A 20,775-nucleotide genomic window follows, 5' to 3' on the forward strand; every position below is an offset into this window, starting at 1 on the left:
GACCTGCCGATTTTCTAACATGCATGCGCCGGTGTGGCATGGTAGAAAATCCGTGGTCCGTGCACACATGTACGCCGGATTTTATAATCCGCGCATGTATGTGTGGGCGGCGCGCGCAAAGGGGGGATTTCTGCTATTTCCACGTGGCAACGCATTATGGCCTTCCCCAGTTCCCTACTCCCTTCCCCTCTCCTCTCATCCCCACCCCCTAAACCCTATCTTTTTCTTTTTTTTTCTTTGCTTCACAAAGAAGTAAGTTGCGCGCTGAAGTAAGTTGCACGCGCCAGCAGCTGGGTCTTCGGGACAGCGAACAATGCCGCTGTCCCAGCCTGCCCCCCCCCCCCCGCCCCGAACATGCCCTCTGGCCTGCCCCTTCGAAAAGGCCCAGCATTTATTCGCATACTGTCATTTATGCGCATGGCCAGGCCTATTTGAAAATTCTGCCAGCCACACAAGGTCCGGCTGGCAGAATTTTTCATCAAAGGTGGGGGGATTTAGTTAGGGCCATTTAAAATCTATCCTTAAAGCTTTTCTCCCATCCTGTGTTTATAAGAAAAATGCTTAGGTGTAAATTTTCAAAAGTACCTGTGGGCATCCATGTGCATACGGTTCCCGGTGCGCACATATGGATGCGCCGATTTAATAACATGCACCCAATTTTATATCGGCGTGCGCGCACTTGCCCACTCACACAAGCAAGGGGGGGGGTTTGATTAAAAGCGTGCGACGACGAAATCAGGCCTACCCCAGTTCCCTCCCAGTCCATTCCAATAAAGGAGCAGACTGGGAGGGAACTTCCTTAATCCCCTAACTTCCCTTTTCCCCTCTCTGTTCAAACTCTAAACCCCACCTAACTAATCAAAATTTTATGTTTTTAAACTTACTTGCTCTTAGGAACTGAAGTTAAGTTCCATGGACCAGCCAGCTGCCGGCATGCGCTTCACCGGGACAGTGCCCTGCCCCTGTCCCACCTAGACCTCGCCCCCAGCCCGCCCTTTTCAAAAACCCGGCACTTCTGCGCATACCATGAGATATGTGTGGCTGGGCTGCTCTGAAAATGCGCTTGGTGTGTACGCGGCCCAGCCTCGCATGTATCTCCCAGCACTTGCATGCGCTGGGCATTTAAAATTGCCCTGTTAGTGAATCAGGCCATTAATTTGTTAGATGAACTCCTGTGAATTTGCTTGTTTAGGAAAAAAAAGAAAAGAAATTATTAATCCACATTGCTTCACTTTTCTGTCATATTGTTGTGGAGCGCTAGGAGAGCGGTCCCACTTCCCAGGAGATGTGTGTCCTTGGGCCACGGCTCGACCCCAGCGGAACTCTGAGGAGGTGCCGCGGTAGGCGTGGCATGCCTGAGCATGGACTGGACAGGAACGAGGCTGGAGTGATGACTGGAAGGACAGGCCCTCCTCCGTACCTGCACGCTTCAGAAGACCAACAACACAATGTTGGTCTTATGAACAGTCCTCCGACCGTTCCAAGCCCTTTCGGACCTGCCGCAGGGTACGGCAAGAAGCGGCAGGCCGGATGGAGGCCCGGGCAGCGAAGACTGGAACATTGAGATACTGACGAGACTTCAGGAACGACATAGACTCAGGCATAGACGTGGACTCAGGAACAAGGTGCTGGATGCACAGATGTGGACTCAGGAACAAGGTGCTGGATGCACAGACGTGGACTCAGAAACGAGGTGCTGGATGCACAGATGTGGACTCAGGAACAAGGTGCTGGATGCACAGACGTGGACTCGGGTATTCGGACAATGACGCGATCCCTCAGGGCGCTCTACTCAGCCCACCGACACGGGCGGACCCCATGGGCTGGTCGCGGACCACCCTGTCCTACATCCGCAGGAGCAGGTCTAGTGCAGGAAGGAATGAGGTAATGGATGCACAGACGAGACTTGGGTTTCAAGACAGTGGCACGATCCCTCAGGGCGCCCTACTCAGCCCACTGACACGGGCAGGCCCCATGGGCTGGTCGCGGACCACCCTGTCCTACATCCGTGGGAGCGGGACCAGTGCAGGAAGGAAATATGAGGCGACAAAGTAGTTCAGGGAAATGTACTGCACTCCTGGCAGCCGAAAGCTGGTGCTGCACTCCTGGCAGCCAAAGGCAAATTGCTGCACACCGGCAGCCGAAAGCTGGTGCTGCACTCCTGGCAGCCAAAGGCAAATTGCTGCACTCCTGGCAGCCAAAAGCTGGTGCTGCACTCCTGGCAGCCGAAAGCAGGTTAAAGCATCAGGGTCAGGAACAAACACTACGGATACTGGAACAAGAGACAGACCTCAGGGCTGGAACATGGACATCTGGAACAGCAGGTAACATCAGGACTGGAACACGGATACCGGATCAGGAGACGGACCTTGGGACTGGAACAGCAGGCGGACATCAGGACTGGAACAGAAGGCAGACATCTGGACAAGACGAGGAGCTCCAACGAAGAACAAGAAACACAGGACCTTGCAAAAGTGCTGGAACACGGACGACTCCTGGAGCGAAGGATAGCAGGATCCCAGGAGTGACCAACTCCTTGCGAAGGCAAAGCTGGAATGGACGCTGAGCCCTTTTGTAGGGCTGAAGAGGACAACGCCCAGGGAGGGGTCAGCAGGGGGGCCACACCTGGCTGGCCCTTGAAGAGGAGGAGAGAGGCGCGCGCCCGCGCCCTAGGAAGCTGGAGAGAAGAGAGCTGGAAGCTGGTGGCGTCCTCCGCCACATAGAAGGCCCAAGGAGGCAGCGGAGCAGCCCTGGACTGAAGGTGGGTGAGGGCAGGTCGCTGGAGCGGCTTCCAGCCGCAAAGATGAAAGCAGAAAGGTTGCAGGCAGAGCAGAGAGCTGCAGGCACCGGCAGGGACAGCCTCCCTGCTGGGCGAGGACCCGGACTGCAGCACGGGCACCGGCAGGGATGCCCTCCCTGCCGGCTGAGGACCCCGGGAAGGCAGAGACGAACCGGGGAGATCCAGAAGCAGCAGCGAGGGTCCCGACCATGAGGGAGAGCTCGCGACAGGCTGGCCCCGCTGCATGGAGCACAAGGCGGCCAGAGAGGAGCTCGGAGACCGCGGAGAGGCCGCTGCAGCAGCAGCAGCGGCAGCGGCCCGACTGGCTGCGAAGGTAAGGAGCCTGCCCGCTCACCGTGGGCTGGTGAGTGGAAAGTTACCCAGATAAATTTACACAGGTAACTTTACCTGGATAATCAGTGGAACTTGGCTGAACTATCAAAATAGTAACATAGAAAAAGACGGCAGATAAAGACCAAATAGTCCAAGCAGTCTGCCCGGAAAGTTGCTTATGGTAGTAACTGCAGCTCCGTGCAGATTACCCCCATACCTTTTGTTAAGGATAGCAACTGCCGCGCCATAGAAGTAACCCACATGCCTTCTATTAAGGGTAGTAAACACCATTTTGTGCAAGGTTATTCTCATACACAATTGTTATACCCAAAGTTAACATAGTTAATCCCATTTCTTCATTTCCAACCTCTAGCCTCTAAGAATCCTCAGTATTTATATCTCATGCCCTCTTGAACTCCATTACTGTTCTCATTTTCACCTTCTGGGAATGCATTCCAGGAATCCATCGCCCTTACTGTGAAGAAATATGTCCTGATGTTGGCTCTGAGTCATCCCCCCTTGAATTTCATATCATGCCAATAGTTATCCAGTTCCGTTTCCATCAGAAAGAGTTTGATGTTTATACATTATTAATGGCTAATGAGAAGTAGAGACGATGAGCGGTATATAAAAAAAAGGTAAAAACCACACTAGTAGATAGTTTACCGCTGATTAATTTCATGGAACCTTGTTTTTGCTGGCTCAATAGATGAGACTTAGAATAGAGTTAATTTCAACATATTCATCGTTTATTCGCAGTTGCTTGAAGAGAAAACATTTTTTGGTCCCCCGACACAGACCGTGTTTCGCCACATAGGCTGCTTCGGGAGGGATAGGAGCCTAAAGGATAAACTAATAACAAATGAAAGAAATCAAAATAAGATATAATAAGGAACCAAAAAACAACAGTAGGGACACCGAACAGAACAACAATAAAAAGAAAATAATCATCAAGAAAAAACGTTTAGAAAAAATATTCATAATCCATATAAACGTAACTACATATAAATTGAAAAACAGACATAAATGTAGATAATAATAGTAAATACTAAAACAATAACATACTGTAATTAAAGTATTAAATCATTCATAATACATGCAGATTGGATGACAGGCATAAGAGTAATATGAAATTGAAATTGAAAAGTCTAAGACAACATATTGAAATTAAGGGAGGGGGAGGGGGAGGGGGAAAGGGAAAAGGGGGAACCAAAAAGTAATGAAAAAATAGAAAACGTAATGAAAAAATGGAGGTTTGAGGCAGGTGTCAGGGAGAAAGGAGTGTATAAGATTAAAATACTGCAAACATGGGCTGAAGGGGGGGAGGAGGAGGGGGAGGAGGAAAGGAGAAGGGAGTGTAGGGGGGGAAGGGGGGAAAGGAAAAGGGAAAGGAAAACCAGGAATGCCCTAAATCAAAGTCAAAAACTCTGTTTTCCAACAAACAACAGAGAACAGTACCGGTGAGGCCAGTTGTATAGGAGTGATGAATATGTAGTGGAGCCCTGTAGAGGAAAATCAGAAGAGCTAAAAAAAGACCGCACAAAAAATGTAAATGAGACGGGTGCCAAAAGAAAAAAAACACCAATATGCGAAAGCAGGATCAAAGCTTAAAAGAAGATACCTTACAGCATTAAAGAGCAAGTGCAGCAGCGTCTCGTGAAAGTTATTTTTCAAGTTTAATCCAGTGTACAAGGGACGCTAGCAAAATTTGTTCCTAATAGAGAAAATGAAATGTGAGAGTTCAATAATGTCTGCGAGGCGGTAGACCACCGAGAATATACAAAATTAATGGCCAAAGAGATAGAAAACTTACCGAGTGAAATAAACACCATAGCGGCTCTGCAGGGCGACTGCTGCCTCGGCACGACGGCATTTAAAAAGGGCTGGAGAAACCAAAACCACACAGGAAGAAGTGCGAGAATTGGATTAGAGACAGAGAGGAGTGAAAGAAGGCTGAAAAAAGCTGAAGAAACTGAAAAAGCTGACTAAACTGAAAAATGGATGGACCTAAGAAACAAGAAGGTAGGTGATCTAAAAAAGCCGTTAGGAAAACAAAAAAGGGTTAGATGCCAAAGTCTTTTTCAAATCTTTATTGTGGTGGAGACGTACTTAAAATGGCTGCCCAACTCAGGCCGAGTTTTGCCGTTCATACAACGGCTGCATCAGGGGCTATGAGTAAATCACAAAAATATACATTAATCAGTAAAACAAAATTTAAAAACAAGTACATAATTTGTAGAATCATTAATTAAAAAATGGTTAAACAATGGTGACATTTAAATTATGTGGTAACATTTTAAGTAAAACTGATCATGTAACATCAAAAAATCATTAAAGTAAAAATTAGCTTAAAATAATGCAACATAATGTAAAAGGTGTTTACTTCTATATAAATTTCACTCATTGGTTTTACCTTAGACCGGGCGGAACGCGGCAGGACAGCTGGAGTCAGCGGCACCGGCGTGCTCTCTTCTCCTCCCCCCCCCCCCCCCCGCGGCCCGGAAGAGGAAGTGGAGAGCATCGGGTGCCTGCACGGGAAGAAGAGACCACACTAGCGTGGTCTCTTCTTCCGCGCAGGCATCCGATGCTCACCACTTCCTCTTCCGGGCCGCGGGGGGGGGGGGGGGAGGAGAAGAGACACGCCGACTGGAGTCATCCGGGTGCCTGCGCGGGAGTCATCGGGTGTCAGCGGGTGCCAGCGCTGGAGTCATCGGGTGCCTGCGCGGGTCTTCCCGCGCAGGCACCCGATGCTCTCCACTTCCTCTTCCGGGCCGCGGGAAGAAGAGAGCACGCCGGTGCTCTCTTCTTCCCGCGGCCCGGAAGAGGAAGTGGAGAGCATCGGGTGCCTGCGCGGGAAGAAGACTGCAGCGCGGCTCGGAGAAAATGAAAATCTTCAACCGCGGCCGATGGGACTCCGCCTTCGCCTCCGAGGGCTGAAAATGAAGGAGGTTAGCGTTGGGAGGTGGCTGCTGCTGCCGCGAGTTCCCGGGGGGGGGGGGGGAAGGGGGAGAGAGAGAGTGAATGAGCGAGCAAGCATGTGTGTTTGAGATCCTGTGTGTGTGAGTGAGAGATTGCATGTATGTGAATGATTGAGAGCCTGTATATGTGAAAGAGAGTATGTCTGTGATTGAGATCCTGCCTGTGAGAGAGAGAGCATGAATGTAAGTTTACCATTGGGAACCTGTATGTGTAAGTTTGTAATTGAAAACCTGTTTGTTTGAAAGAGTAGTGTGTATGATTGAGATCCTTTGTGTGTGAGAGAGATCATGTGTATGTATGATTAAGAGCCTGTGTGTATAAGTAAGAGAGAATCATGTGTGTCTGTGTCTGATTGACAGCTGGTTTAGGTGATGGAGCATGTGAGTATGTGATTGAGAGCCTGTGTTTAAATGAGAGAGAGAGACCATGTGTGTCTGTGATTGAGAGCTGATTTAGGTGAGGGAGCATGTGAGTATGTGATTGAGAGCCTGTGTTTAAATGAGAGAGAGAGACCATGTGTGTCTGTGTGTGATTGAGAGCTGATTAGGTGAGGGAGCATGTGAGTATGTGATTGAGAGCCTGTGTGTAAATGAGAGAAAGAGAGGACATGTTTGTAAGCATGTGAATGAGAGTCTGTGTGTGAGAGAAAGACAGCATGTATTTATGTGATTGAAAGCCTGTGTGTGTGTAAGCGTGAAAAGATAGACAGCATGTGTGTAAATGTGTAATTAAGAGCCTATATAAGTGAGAGAGAAAAAACATTTGTATATGTGAGTGACTGAGAGCATGTGTTATAGGTGTGACATTGAGAGCCAGTGTGAGAGAGAGCGCTGTATGTGACTGAGAGGAAAAGTTCCAAGCAAACCACCCCACCACTCCTGCTAATTCAGAACAATCTCAGGTTGAACTTAGGACCTTTAAAGAAGCTTCAAGCTTATACACCGATTGTTGTGGGAGTCTCAGTTTAGTGGACCCTTGGGCCGACCTGCTGGAGACTAGGAAGAGATGGACAATGTCTCTGATGAACAGCGGGCTGGGAGGCAGATGTTCAGGCGGGACGTAGATGCTCTTCACCCTGGAAGCTGGTGCTCCCCCGGGAGGAGCCCGGAGGAGCCCAACCACTGGGACTTAGGTGGCTTCACCCTTGGAAGCCGAAGCCCCCACGGGAAGGGCCCGTAGGGGCCCGGCCGCTGGGACTTAGGTGGGTTGTGGATCAGGATAGGTAACTGGAACCAGACTAGGACAGTAGTGATACTGTAACTGGGTACGGGTTCTGGAACCAGGCAGGAATTGTAGCAGGACTTGGGTACTGGAACCAGGCAGGAACTGTAGCAAGACTCAGGTACTGGAACCAGGCAGGAACCAAGCAGGTACTGTAGCAAGCAGGCAGGAACCAAGCAGGTACTGTAGCAGACAGGCAGGAACGGAGCGACGTAGCCAAGCAGGTCACTCCGGGGTGCCACGCAACAGGAAACCAGAATGCTAACCCGTTGCAAGGCAAAGGCTGGATGGCTGCGGCCGGCTTATCAAGGCCGCGGCGTCTGACGTCAGGAATTGGGCGGAGTCAGCACTGGCGGGAAACGGGCTACAAAGGTGCCCAAGCGGCGCACGCGCCTAGGAGCAGGGCATCCACCGGCACCTTCACGGCGGCGCTGCCCCAGCGGGGACGCCGCCAAACAGGCCGCAAGCCAGGACTCCGGAGGCGGGAGCAGGTCCGGGAATCAAGAGGTAAGGGCCTGGCCGTGGTGCTCGCGGCCAGGGCCGCAACACCGATATCATTTAAACTCTGGAATTTGTTGCCAGAGGATGTGATTAGTGCAGTTAGTATAGCTGTGTTTAAAAAAGGATTGGATAAGTTCTTGGAGGAGAAGTCCATTACCTGCTATTAATTAAGTTGACTTAGAAAATACCCACTGCTATTACTAGCAATGGTAACATGGAATAGACTTAGTTTTTGGGTACTTGCCAGGTTCTTATGGCCTGGATTGGAAACAGGATGCTGGGCTTGATGGACCCTTGGTCTGATCCAGTATGGCATGTTCTTATGTTCTTATGTTCTTATTATGATCCGTAGTGGGAGAGTATATGAAAATTGGTTCTTACCTGCTAATTTTCGTTCCTGTAATACCACAGATAGGTCCAGAAAAGTGGGTTGTGTATCCTTACCAACAGGTGGAGTCAGAGAACAATTAGAACTTTAGGCACTGCTATATAACGAGAGTTGAAAGAGAAAATAGTGAACTATCTACAGTCAGGAGAATTGCTGGACCAGAGGCAGCATGGATTCACCAGGGGAAGATCCTGTCAGACTAATCTGATCGACCTTTTTGACTGGGTAACCAAGGAATTAGATCGAGGAAGAGCACTCGATATCATCTACTTGGATTGCAGCAAAGCTTTTGACACGGTCCCGCACAGGAGACTGGTGAATAAAATGAGAAGCTTAGGAGTGAGTGCCGAGGTAGTGGCCTGGATTGCAAACTGGTTGACGGACAGAAGACAATGTGTGATGGTAAATGGAACTCTCTCTGAAGAGAGAGCGGTTTTAAGAGGTGTACCACAAGGATCGGTGTTGGGACCGGTCCTGTTCAATATCTTTGTGAGTGACATTGAGGACGGGATAAAAGGTAAGGTTTGTCTTTTTGCGGATGACACTAAGATCTGCAACAGAGTGGACACGCCGGAAGGAGTGGCGAGAATGAGACGGGATTTAAGGAAGCTGGAAGAGTGGTCGAAGATATGGCAGCTGAGATTCAATGCCAAGAAGTGCAAAGTCATGCATATGGGGAGTGGAAATCCGAATGAACTGTATTCAATGGGGGGAGAGAGGCTGATGTGCACGGAGCAGGAGAGAGACCTTGGGGTGATAGTATCTAATGATATGAAGTCGGCGAAACAATGTGACAAGGCGATAGCTAAAGCCAGAAGAATGCTGGGCTGCCTAGAGAGAGGAATATCGAGTAAGAAAAGGGAAGTGATTATCCCTTTGTACAGGTCCTTGGTGAGGCCTCACTTGGAGTACTATGTTCAGTTCTGGAGACCGTATCTTCAAAGAGACAGAGACAAGATGGAGGCGGTCCAGAGAAGGGCGACCAAAAAGGTGAAGGTCTTCATCGAATGCCTTATTAGGAGAGATTGAAGAATCTAAATATGTACACCCTGGAGGAAAGGAGGAGCAGAGGTGATGTGATACAGACTTTCAGATACTTGAAAGGTTTTAATGATCCAAAGACAACGACAAACCTTTTCTGTCAGAAAAAAATTAGCAGAACCAGGGGTCACGATTTGAAGCTCCAGGGAGGAAGACTCAGAACCAATGTCAGGAAGTATTTCTTCATGGAGAGGGTGGTGGATGCCTGGAATGCCCTTCCGTAGGAAGTGGTGAAGACCAGAACTGTGAAGGACTTCAAAGGGGCGTGGGATAAACACTGTGGATCCATAAAGTCTAGAGGATGTGAATGAACAGTGGGTGGATCACGGAATGAAGGCTACTACCTGGAGACAATACCCTTATTCAATAAACATACACACAGTTAATGTGACTCCAACATTGCTCTAAGCTTCAACAGCAAGAGGAAATGTGGAAAAAAGGATTTGCATTCACAAAAAAGCGGGGAGTAGCTTGCTTGTTACGGCGGTTACTACCCCAAACCAAATAAGCCTCAGAAAGTCTGATACTTCACGCATATCCAGCATAGCTCTCTGCTTCAACGGCAGAGGAGAAAGTCTGATACTTCATGCATATCCAGCATAGCTCTCTGCTTCAACGGCAGAGGAGAAAGTCTGATACTTCACGCATATCCAGCATAACTCTCTGCTTCAACGGCAGGGGGAATGAAGAAAAGTGGATCTATATACAGACAACAACCAACATGGACTGAATTACATAGTCTGGGTAAACAAATAAGCATGGGTGTAGCTTGCTTATTGCGGCGGTTACTACCCCTAACTAATTAAGCTAGATATTTCACTTAGATGCAGCTCCATCACTGCTCTCTACATTAATGGTGGGGGTGGAAGTGAAATAGAACCAAAAGGTTACTAAGAGCCATGAGTAACAGATAAGTATGAGAGAAAAAAAAAGTGATAAACTTGCTGGGCAGACTGGATGGGCCATTTGGTCTTCTTCTGCCGTCATTTCTATGTTTCTATGTAGAATTACATCAAGAGACAATGAAATTCGTTAGAAGAAAAGTCTGAGAGGAATCAGATATAATCGGAGAAACCATGACGGAACAATCAAAAAACAGTCAAAAGAAATAATCAAAAGAAGACTGACCATTGGATGTCTAGATATAGTCCAGCAGGATGGGATGTGTTGAGGGTAAAAATTCACCATTTCTCCCGTCTAGGAGCCATGTGTTGAAATCACCTCCTCGTGCATGCGGTTTGGGGACCTCAATTGCAAAGAGACGTAATTCATCTGGTCAGTGATGAAATTCTAGCCAATGTGACACAAAGGGAGCTTCCTTCCGGGAATTCCGAATACAGCTCATATGCTCAAAGATATGGACGGGCCAGAAGCAAGAGCAGGTGACGCCTGGGTAGCAGAAGGCCGAAGCCTGACAAGGCCAAGTCCAAGGAGAAACTGAAGGCGAGGTCGGGAACAGACTGGAGTTAAGGCAGGCAGCAGAGCTAGTTGAGGTACAGTGGAACAAGAGCCAAGGACGGGAATCAGTTCTGAGCGTGGTCCAACGAAGCAAAGGTCAAAGCCAGTAATCAGTCCTGAGCATAGTTCCAACGAAGTGAGGGTCAAAGCCAGTAATCCGTCCTGAGCGTAGTTCCAATGAAGCAGAGGTCAAAGCCAGTTGTCAGTCCTGAGCGTGGTCCAAACGTAGCAAGGTTCTAAGCCAGAAGTCAGTCCAAGCAAGGCTAGGTAGGAATCAAGAATGGAATCAGGAACTGGGACCAGGAATGGGGTCAGGAACAGGAATCAGGAACGAAGTCAGGAACTTGGACGAGCAACGAGCACACGACAAGCGTGGAGACCTGTTGCCAAGATAAGGAACGAATGGCGGGTCCTGCCTTAAGTAGCAGGGCCCGATGTCATCATCTGGGGCCAAGGGTAGGATTCCCACCTCAGCTCTTTTAAAAGTGGAAGAGGAGCATGCGCGCGCCTAGGAGGAAGCAGGCCTGTGGATGGCGGCGTCTCTCCGTGGCACATGTGGGGAGACCCGCCGGGAACTGGAGGAGTCCATAGAGGCACAGGGAGAGCCAGAGGAGCCCACAGAGGGACAAGAGAGACAGAGGAGGCAGCAGGGGTGTGGGAGTGCAAGTGGCTGGCCACTGCCACCAGAGAGGCTGGGCCAGTTCCGGGAGCCAGGCACCAGAGGTAAATATGCCCGGTCGCGGGCCTGCCACAACCGGGATACGCAACATTATGGGGTGGATTTTTAAAGGGTTATGCACATATATTACACGCGTAACTCCGAAAACCCGCTTCTGCGCGCGCTGGAACACGCGTATGTCCAGGGGCTTGAAAAAATGGGCGGGGAGTGGGCGGGGCAGTCCGGGGGTGGGGCGGGGGTGGGACCGAGGCCTCTGGCACAGCGGCTGTACTGGAGAATAGCGCACTGGCACTTGGCCGGCGCATGCAACCTATTCCTGCCCGGAGGCAGGCGCAACTTATTTAACAAAGGTAAGGGGGGATTTAGATAGGGCTGGGGGCGGGTTAGGGAGGGGAAGGGAGGGGAAGGTGGGGGGAGGCGGAAGGAAAGTTCCCTCCTTCGGAGCGGCCTCAGAGGGAACGGGAAAAGCCATCGGGGCTCCCCTAGGTTGCGCGCACAAATATACGCCCGCGCCTAGGTCTTAAAATTCGGCCCCTTATTCTTATGTTCTCCTTCAGCTTCACCAGATATTCTTCCCTGTGTTCCTCTTTTGGGATCCTTTGTACTTCTTGAACACTGTTCTTTTTGCTCTTATTATTTTGGCCACCTTCTTTGAGAACCAGATCGGTTTCCTTTTCCTCTTACTATTGTTCACTTTTCTTACATAATGATTTGTTGCCTTTGGAAATAGCTCCTTTTAATTTGGCCCACTGTTATTCCACTTCACCTATTTTCTTCCAGTTTTCCAATTCTTCCTCAAGGAACATCCCCATTTACCAAAGTCTGTATTTTTGAAATCTAAAACTTGAATCTTTTTATGTCTTCTCTCCATTCTGACTGCTGTATCGAACCATACCATCTGATGATCACTGGTGCTCATGTGAGCACTACCTAGACATTAGTGACATTATCCCCATTTGTGAGCACTAAGTCATGTATAACTCTCTCCTTCATGGGTTTCATCACCATTTGTTTGAGCAGAGCCCCTTGAAGGGCATCCATTATCTCTCTACTTCTTGCAAATTTGGCAGTAGGGATGGTCCAATCCACATCTGGCAGATTAAATTTCCAATGAGCAATACTTATCTCTTCTTTCCCATCTTTTGGATGTCTTTCACCAGATCTCTGTCCAGTTCTTCTGTTTGAGTTGGAGGCCTGTACACCACTCTAATGTAAATGGAAGCACCATCTTCTTTTTGTTGTTGTTGCTTCCATAGACAACAGAAAAGATTTGAATCCCTAAGGAAGGGGCCCACTGGTTAGTCACTGGTCCTGAGGGGAGCCTATCTACATGGGAGGCCCTCTGCTTTTGTGAATAGCAAGGAGTGGGGTTGGGTCCACCACAAGAAAGGCTGTCATGGATAAACAATCAAATATCAGCAGGGAAAAAGGAAGACATGCAGCCTGTCAAGACAGATCCAGCTGTTAATTATTTTGCTATTTCTTCACTTTTTGCTTATTCCTTAAGAAATGCTGACCATTCGATATAGTTTTACATTTGTAATTGACTTTTTTCTATTTTATTCCATTTCCATCTCCCTTGTTGAGTTCACAAGCTGCACTTAAAATAACTTTAGGAAAAAACCTAAGACGGTAACTTTCAAAGCAGCATGTAGGCGCAGATTTCCGTAGAGCATCGGCCCATGCATAGGGACACGACCATTTTATAACATACCCACACATATGTGCATGCATTATAAAATAGTCTGGCCGCACAGACATGTGTGCCAAATTTTAAGTGAGTGTGTGCATGTACACACAAATCCTGCTTCTACCCATAAGTCAGGTCATTTTAAAAGTGGCAGGTGGACACCATCGCCAGTTAAACCAGTTCGGCCCCAGTTTGCCCATTTAAAGGGTAGATTTTCAAAACCCTCCTAGCTAATAGTCTTCATTCCCCTCAGCCCCGACCTTTAAAAACCCGCAGATCTGCCTATTTTTCTTTATTTTATAACTTACACCTCCTCCATTGCAGAAGTAAATTTACATGGAAGGGGATTTGGGTGCATGCCCAGGTGCATAAGTATTTACGTGCACATCTCTGGTTCACGCTCCGAAATGCCTATCCCCAACCCAGACCACAACCACACTCCGCCCCTTTTTGAAAACTTTGGAGGTGTGTGCGCTGCAGGAGATATGTGCATATTCGGGCAGCTTTTAAAATCCACTCAATGCACACGAGCCCAACTTATTTATGCATCCCCTAATTAATGCACATGCCAGGCTTTTAATATTCACCTTTAAAAATGTAGTCAGAGATATGGAAGCAGGTCTTCCCTTAACCTCTCTATGGAGCGTTTTACTTCCAAAATTGTGTAAAAGGTTCCAAAGATAGTGGGCAGAAGCAGCTGACTTCCAAAATTGTTTTGGGGTTTTTTTCATTTATAAATTTGAATTTTTATATTTAGGGGACAATAATCAAAAGTTGTCATGTGGGTAAACACATGTTTATTTTAGCTATTTATTCATTCAATCACTTTTCTAAAGCATTCCTCCCTCAAAGGCTACAGAGTATATAAAACTGGAGTTTGATTATTAGTCCTCTAAACATGGCAAAAAGTATTCACTGAAAGTGGGCCGTGCTAGAGACAGGGTTGGATGGGGATGGAAGAGCATGCACAAGGATTTCATTTTGAAAACCCTGCGCATGCCTTTAGGTATTTTCTTTGCACCTGCTTCAATGTAAGTGAAAAGTGCGTTGGTATTTTGTATCTATGGCTGAGCACCCAGTCTGAATTTTCAAAGGAGTTGCAAGCTCTCTGGGGATAGGGAAATACCTACTGTGCCTGAATATAAACCATTTTGAAGTGTCACAAAAAGGCAGAACATAATTTTTAAAAATGTTTTCCTCACATGGATTCTAAAAATCAACTAAAAATCGTCTTCAAAATTGTAAATTTCACTGAATGGAAGTATTTACAATTAAATTATACATTGTTCTTTAATTTTAAAATATAAGAAAGAAATCAGTAAACAAAATGCATTTTCTAAGTTGAATTTAGAGAGAACAAGAATAGCTCAGCTTTTAAGCAGTTTTGACATAAGCACAAACAGAAAAGATTCCAAGTACTGTACCTTAATAACTCAGACTGTTTCCTCTCTTGTTTTATATTGTTTTCTTTCTTTTTACCAGGTTTTACAACTTGCTTTTCTGACTTCAGAACTCCTTGTGCTCGAGTCTTAAAAACAAAACAAAGCACTTCTGCTATAATATCTACCACTATAAATGACATTAATATGATAGCTAGTCAATGCTTAGCTTTCTCCAAGATGTAACCATTCTTCTGTATTGGCAAAATGTAAATGTGAGTGCCTAATGGCTAATGAAAACCTCACTCACAAGACACAGATTTAAGCATGCAACCATTTAAGTGAACTGCAGCAGGGAAAAAAAATTAGAGAACAATACAGCTATATAACTTGAGCCAGGAGCCCAGGAAACCCAACATACTCCTTACTGTGAAGGTGCTTAACTGACCACTGAATAGATGAATCTCTCTCTCTCTCTCTCAGGCTAGGTAACAGCATGTGACTGGCTATGAGCTTTGTGGAGCTGAGGGCAGAGGGCCAGAGCTGAGGACAGAGGGCCAGAGCCACTGAATTCTAAAACAGCCATGAGCCTAGTGGAGCTGTAAACCCAAGCCAGGGATAACCTTCCTACTGAGGGAGGAGAACTGAAGGACAGCAGCAGCAGGTGGGAGAGGTGGAGTGCTCTCCCCCATCATTACAGGTTGCCCATCCAAACATGACCATGGTTTCTGATATTTTGGCCTATACTTGTGGAATAAATTACCCTAAAGCATTAAAGAAATATGATTATTTGGGATTTTGTAATAAAGATAGGCCAAATAAAAAAAAAGTCTTATCAGCTGGTTCAACTTCCAACTTCAGAATGGAATTAAGGTTTTATAGTTTTTTATTTTTAACTTAAATTTAATAATATAATTGTATTTTTGTACTGTACATTGTTCTATTTCCATTGTTGATAGTTTATCTTAATTTTTCTTGTACACTGCTTAGGATGTCATGGTACAAATTTAGTGGAATATAAAGTTAATAAATAAAACATACTTTAATGTATTAAACTCTCATATATATATATATATAGAGAGAGAGAGAGAGAGAGATTTATTTATTTACTAGCTGTACCCAGCCACGCGTTGCTGTGGCTCAGTCTGGTTAAATGGAAAAGAAAGAAAAGAGAAAGTGCACGTTTCTAATATGTTTAATTTCACAATGCTTGTGGGTATACAATATTTTTTGTTGTTCCATTGTCTGTACAGATATAGAGATTGTCTGGTTTGCTGTCTCTAGAACACGCAACATATAATTGTCCATGTGAGAAGCAATCCGTGTCTAGATCTAAACCGCATAATTCTAGAAATGAAAAAAGAAAAAAAATAAACTATACTCAGTAAATGAACGGAATGGTAAACGACACAGCTCAATTCCAACGCAATGTCACACAAAATAACTAAAACAAAATGAAAATAAATCAAAATCTATGAAAATTCAATTTGACAATGCAATCGGAAAGATTGAAATGGAATCGTAAAATATTTAGTACAAGCCGTTAAGCCCATTAAAACGGGCGAGATTTTTGTCCCCTCTCCTCTTCCGTCTTTGCTCTGCTCCGGCCCTCCCCCCCCCCCCCCCCCCCCGAGCACCACGAAGGGCCAGAGGCGGCGGCGGTGGTAGGAGCTGCAGTGGTGGCCGAGGTGGATTTCGCAAGGCATAATGGTCCTGCCATCCCAACTCCCTCCCCCCTTCCCCGGTGGCGGAGGGACAGGCTCAGACCCCTTTCACTCTATCCTTACAGGCCCCAACTCCTTTGCTCTCCCATTCCCCTCTATACTCAACCCCTTCCACTCTAACCTATAAGTGGAGAGTTGGGGGGGTACAGAATCTCTCTCTCATACAGCCCCCTACATAGGCTTCCTCTCTCTCTCTCTCTCTTGCACATACACTCTCCCTCTGTCCCTCACACACGCACGCCCAATCCCTCACAAACACACATACACAATCCCTCACGTAGTCTCCCTCTCTCTCTGGCACTCACACTCGCCTTCAGCGCACATTAACACACTTCTCTCTCACACAGTTAAAACGGGCGATATGTTTTGTCCCCTCTCCACCTAAGTCTATGCTCTGCACTCGCAAGAGCTTGCAAAGTTCCCACGCCTGTTGTGTCTGGGAGAGTGAGGAAAACACTCCGCCCCCCCCCCCCCTCGCAAAGGGCAGGCGGCAGGCACTGCAACAGATTTGGGACCCGTTGCCTAGCTTACTTTGCTCTTTCTGGGAGACCTGTGCCTTTAAGAAATCCGATCAGGGGCTTGAAAGGGAGGAGGGAGCAGGGCTCTGGCTTTCACTTTCGTGATGGTGCTTTGCTGGGAGTGGGGGTGGAGCGATGCCCATGTAAACTCTTCCCGTGGTGGCTGAGACCTACGGGTGGCTTGACAGCACTGCCTTCCCCCTCCACCCCCCCCCCCCCCCGCAGTTGCGGGATATTTACTTGGCTTCTCCTTATCTGTGGGACTCAGGGGGCGGGGGAGGAGGGCGAGCTGTTCTCTGTTCAGCTCTTTGCGCTTTGGCTGCTGCAGGCTGCAGCTGCTTGTGATCTCTTCACAACCACTTTCTACTGCATTTGCTCTACTCCGGCCGTCCCAACTCCCTCCCCCAGCGGTAGATGGACTGGCTTGGCGACTCTTCTACCCTTTCCTCCTCCTGTGTGTAACTGTCCAGCAGTCCCTACTCCTTCCCCCCTTCCCCAGCGGCGGAGGAACAGGCTGAGCCGTTTCTCGGAGCGGCGACTCGTCTGCCCTTTCCTCCTCCCCTCTGTGACACCCAGCACGTAGCGCAGAGCTCTATGGTCCTCACATGTGCGGTAGAGCTGCTCTCTACTGCGCATTTGCGGTCCGTCGGTCAGAGCCCATTTATATTGTAGATAGCGTGTGTTGCTTTTACGTCCAACATGTGGTGCTGTTTTTCCAAAAAAGCATGTTTTTACCTGTCACAGGTGTGACATCTATATAATATAGGTATATAAAAACACGCGCGTATTCGAATGCAACGTTGTGTCAAAATTTCAAAGCAATCGGTGAAGAACTTTCGGAGATTTAAGATTTTGAACAAACGAACATTTACATTTTTATTTATATAGATTTAAAGAGTTTTATATATTTCATTCGGAAACGTCAAAATAACGCCATCATAACGGTTTACAAAATAGGTTATAGGGAAATATATTTATTTTATTTATTTATTTAACAGTTTTATATACCGAAGTTCTAGTAACAAAGTTACTAATCAATTCGGTTTACATTACAACAATAAAATTGACAGTATATAGAATAATGTCTTACAAAGAACAGGGAAGATTGAACTTGGAAATAAATAAAATAACTTAATGAGAGCAATAAATAACTTCAACGGAGCAAGGAGAGTACAATTTAAATACAATATAATATAGGTGAATATATTTTCGGAATTGACTATGTCGGGCCTTAGGTCGATTGTTGAAAAGTTCAGAATAGTTATTGGGATTAGGAGAATGCTTGGTTAAACAACCATGTCTTGAGTCTCTTTTTAAAGATGGGTGCCGATTGTTCCATTCTCAGGTCAGGAGGGAGAGAGTTCCAGAGTTTAGGTCCGGCGGTGGAAAGAGCTCTAAGTGAAGTTTTGAGCGGATGGGCCTTTAGCGTGCCTCTCTGGGCTAGCCTCGTTGGACGGGAAGAGGTGTGAAGTTGTAAAGGGATCGTGAGGTCAATTGGAGAAGAGTTATTGATGACTTTGTGGATTATTGTTATGGTTTTATAGAAGATTCTCTGATTGATGGGGAGCCAATGAAGGTTCTTTAAGATGGGAGTAATATGTTCCCTTTTGTTGGATTTGGTTAGAATCCTCGCAGTGGCATTTTGTAATAATTGTAGAGGTTTCAAAGTGTTAGCAGGTAGACCAAGCAGTAAAGAGTTACAATAATCTATTTTCGAGAATATTATTGTTTGTAGAACATATCTGAAGTCTTGGAAATATAAGAGGGATCTTAGTCTCTTTAATACTTGGAGTTTAAAGAAGCAATCTTTTATGATGTTATTGATGAAAGTTTTGTAGTTCAGCAGATTGTCCATGGTGACCCCAAGATTTCTGACCTGGGTGGAGAAGGCTGGAGGAGATAAGGAGTGTGTGTTAAGTGAGGAATGGTTGCCATCAGGAGTGATGAGCAGAAACTCTGTCTTGTTGCAATTGAGTATCAAATTAAGATTTGTTAAGATTTGTTAAGATTGTTGATAGATAGTAGACAGGAATTCCAGAATTGTAAGGTGTTTTGTAATGAATCTTTAATTGGGATAAGGATTTGGACGTCATCTGCATAAATAAAGTGTGTAAGATTAAGATTGGAAAGGAGCTGACATAGGGGGAGAAGATAAATGTTGAATAATGTAGGAGATAAAGACGAACCTTGCGGGACCCCCATGGTGGATCTGAAAGGTGGTGATTCTTTACTGTTGATCTATATAGATATAGATATAGATATACTAGTAAAAAGTGCCTGGCGGTGCTTGGGTAGTCTGGTTTATAACAGTCTGTATGTGTGTGTGTGTGTGCCTGTGAGTGTGTCTGCCTCTGTGTGTGTGTCTGCCTATGTGAGAATGTTTGGTGAAGTCTGTGCATGTGCTTATGTGCATACAGTTGTATGTGTGAAACTGTGTCTATATGTGCGTGGGGGCCTCTGCCCGTGTGTGTGGGACCTGTCCCTATTCGAATGTGTCTGCCTATGTTTTGTGTGCTGGGGGAGCATATATGTGTGTACCTGTGCCTTTGTGTCTCTGTCTGTGTGTCTGTTTGCGCCTGCCTATGTGTCAACAAATGCCTGCCTATGTGAGTGTGCAAATCAGTGCATGCATGTGCAAGCCTGTGCACACTTGTGCAAGCTTTTCACACTTTTTCAAGCTTGTGTGTAATTCTGCGTGCTTGTGCGTGCGCCTAAGTGTTTGTGGGCACGTTAGAGCAAGACAGCAAAGCCCATAATTGCTGCGCTCTAAGCAAGTGCCCAAGTCTGCCTAATGGAGGAGCCAGCCTTTGATTTAGGGAATAATTGTAAAATGATTTTCATAGAAATAAAGGTCATAAGCTAGCTGCAGGCAATATCTTTTTATTGGACTAATTTAATGAATTTGTGACTAGCTTTTGTGATATATACTCATCAGGTCAATGAAAAATGAGCTCAGGGTGATGATTTTAGACTGGGCTATACCAGCAAAAGGCCCAGCACCCTTATTAACACCATCCTGCAGTGCTATAGATGAAGAAAAGGAGGATGATTTAGAACAAGTTGGGCCAGCAATATTAAAGAATGGACAGGAGTAAAATTGACAAATTATATTAGGATTGTAAAAGACTGGAAAGAGTGAAGGAAATTGGTTGCTGCATCAAAGATGTTCCAATGATTGATACAGTCATGAGATTGCACAGCTTGCTTTCAAAATTATTAAAAAATGAAAAGTGAAAAGACGGGGGCGGGGGGGGGGGGGGATGGATTAGAGACTTACATTACTTTAAGTCTATTAATTTATATTACTTAAGTCTATTAATTTACATAGCAATATTAAAAAGTTAGACAACAGTGACAAAGCTGAGGGAGGCACATATGATTGTGTACCTGTTACACTTCTGCTCGGGTCTCCCTGTGAGCAGGCACTTACCTCCATGGCACGGGACCGCCAACGCGTTCCTCACGTGGCTGGAGCCACGCCATTGCATCTCATGTGGCCCAGAGGCCACCGACTTGATCCTTATGCAGCTGGAGCCACCGCCGCTGCTCTCTCCTGGTGGCTGGAGCTGCCCTTGGTGTCTTCTCTGTGGCAGGGAGCCGCCTCCAACGTTGGGGCCTGCTCCATGGCCCAGTTCCTGCTTCAATCCTGCTTTCCAGCGATGCAGCGGCAGCATGGCCGCTGTCCATGGTCCTGCCTACTTCCCCTAAGGGGCAGGGCCACGTCTTCTCTGCAGATTTAAAGGGCCCGCGGCTGGATATGCCCCTGGCCCCACCTGGACTCCTCCCTGGGCGTCTCCTGATCTTCAGCTCTTTATAAGGGCCCAGCTTCCAGTTCTTTGTTGCCTTCGCAAGGGGTTAGTCCTCCCAAGGACTTCTCATCTTCGCTCCTGCTGGCATTTTCCTGTTCTTCGTGGGATCCCTCATTGTTGTTCTATGTTCCTAGTCTCTTCTGGATGTCCTTCGTCTTGTTACTGATGTTTCATGATCTGTTCCTGACTTTCCATGATCCGTTCCTGATGCTCCATGATGCTCCTACTTTGATGTCCTGAACCCTTGGTTCCTCGTAGTCGTTCCATGTCGTGTTT

At 46.7% G+C, this 20,775-nt stretch overlaps 1 protein-coding gene across 1 annotated transcript in view; it reads right to left on the reverse strand.

Annotated features, from left to right (window-relative positions):
- Positions 1 to 20,775, reverse strand: part of CFAP54 (cilia and flagella associated protein 54) — a 1,106,494-nt gene that overhangs the window by 628,398 nt on the left and 457,321 nt on the right. The window contains exon 32 of the mRNA XM_029597529.1: positions 14,494 to 14,597. Coding sequence (XP_029453389.1) covers positions 14,494 to 14,597 — 104 coding nt within the window. The remainder of the gene's footprint in view (positions 1 to 14,493; positions 14,598 to 20,775) is intronic.

This window comes from Rhinatrema bivittatum, chromosome 4 (genome assembly GCF_901001135.1).
Source record: "Rhinatrema bivittatum chromosome 4, aRhiBiv1.1, whole genome shotgun sequence".
NCBI lineage: Eukaryota > Metazoa > Chordata > Amphibia > Gymnophiona > Rhinatrematidae > Rhinatrema > Rhinatrema bivittatum.